At 50.5% G+C, this 1,489-nt stretch overlaps 1 protein-coding gene across 1 annotated transcript; it reads left to right on the plus strand.

Annotated features, from left to right (window-relative positions):
• The first annotated feature begins 224 nt into the window (after window positions 1-224).
• On the plus strand, window positions 225-1,283 carry LOC146421876 (olfactory receptor 14J1-like). Its single transcript, XM_085046930.1, has one exon. The coding sequence runs from the start codon at window positions 242-244 to the stop codon at window positions 1,172-1,174; it is 933 nt and encodes a 310-aa protein (XP_084903056.1). The 5' UTR covers window positions 225-241; the 3' UTR covers window positions 1,175-1,283.
• Window positions 1,284-1,489: the final 206 nt, after the last annotated feature.

The raw sequence follows: 1,489 nt of genomic DNA on the forward strand, positions 1-1,489 counted from the left end.
AGAGCAGAGCTGACTCCTCGGTGTGCATGGGCAGAGCCACTGCTTGTCACAGCAACAGGGCCAGATCCCAGCAGAGCTCCAGGCATGGGGCTGGAGGAAGAGCTCTGAGAAAAGGGAAATTGGGTGACACAGAGTGACAGGGGCAGGGGTGGAAGAAAGGGCTTGTTCTTTGCTCAGGAAAGTCTTCTCTGACTTGTCACTGTCTCCTCCATGAACAGGTCCCCATGTCCAGAGGATCAAAATGTCCAACAGCAGCTCCATCAGCCACTTCCTCCTCCTGCCATTCGCAGACACACGGCAGCTGCAGCTCCTGCACTTCTGCCTCTTCCTGGGCATCTCCCTGGCTGCCCTCCTGGCCAACAGCCTCATCATCAGCGCCGTAGCCTGGAACCACCTCCTGCACACCCCCATGTTCTTCTTCCTGCTCAACCTGGCCCTCATCGACCTGGGCTCCATCTGCACCACTGTCCCCAAAGCCATGCACAATTCCCTCTGGGACACCAGGGACATCTCCTACTCAGGATGTGCTGCACAGGTCTTTCTGCTTGTCTTTTTCATTTCAGCAGAGGTTTCTCTCCTCACCATCATGAGCTATGACCGCTATGTGTCCATCTGCAAACCCCTGCACTATGGGACCCTCCTGGGCAGCAGAGCTTGTGCCCACATGGCAGCAGCTGCCTTGGCCAGTGGCTTTCTCAATGCTCTGCTGCACACAGCCAGTACATTTTCCCTGCCCTTGTGCCATGGCAATGCCCTGGGCCAGTTCTTCTGTGAAATCCCACACATCCTCAAGCTCTCCTGCTCACACTCCAAACTCAGGGAACTTGGGCTTCTTGCTGTTAGTGGCTGTTTGATATTTGGTTGTTTTGTATTCATTGTTTTCTCCTATGTGCAGATCTTCAGGGCTGTGCTGAGGATCCCCTCTGAGCCGGGACGGCACAAAGCCTTTGCCACATGCCTCCCTCACCTGGCCGTTGTTTCCCTGTTTTTCAGCACTGGCATTTTTGCCTACCTGAAGCCTCCCTCCATCTCCTCCCCATCCCTGGATCTGCCAGTGTCAGTTCTATACTCAGTGGTGCCTCCGGTATTGAACCCTCTCATCTACAGCCTGAGGAACCAGGGACTAAAGAATGCCCTGAGGAAAATGATGACTGTATCTTTTTACAAGCACTAAAGTCTATCTTGTCTGTTGCAGAGTGTTCAGAATGAAACTCATTACAATCTCAGCCTATTTTTCTGTATTTATCCTTTTTTCTCTGGTATCTTTTCATATTCTGTTTCTAATGCTGTAATGTTTTTTATAAAATACTGTATTATTATTTCTTGAATTTCACCATGAATACCTACCTTTCTTTAATACACAAAAACTTTCAAGAGGCTTGTTCCCTTTGCATTTAAATAAAAACAAGTGACTGCCCTGACTTGTGTGTCCCAGATGCCTCCTGAGCGCTTCTCTGTCTCTGGCAGTGCCTGTGAGCAGAGGTAGAGG

The sequence above is a fragment of the Lichenostomus cassidix genome, unplaced genomic scaffold (assembly GCF_008360975.1).
Source record: "Lichenostomus cassidix isolate B80296 unplaced genomic scaffold, HeHo_3.0 HiC_scaffold_46, whole genome shotgun sequence".
In the NCBI taxonomy this organism is placed as follows: Eukaryota; Metazoa; Chordata; class Aves; order Passeriformes; family Meliphagidae; genus Lichenostomus; species Lichenostomus cassidix.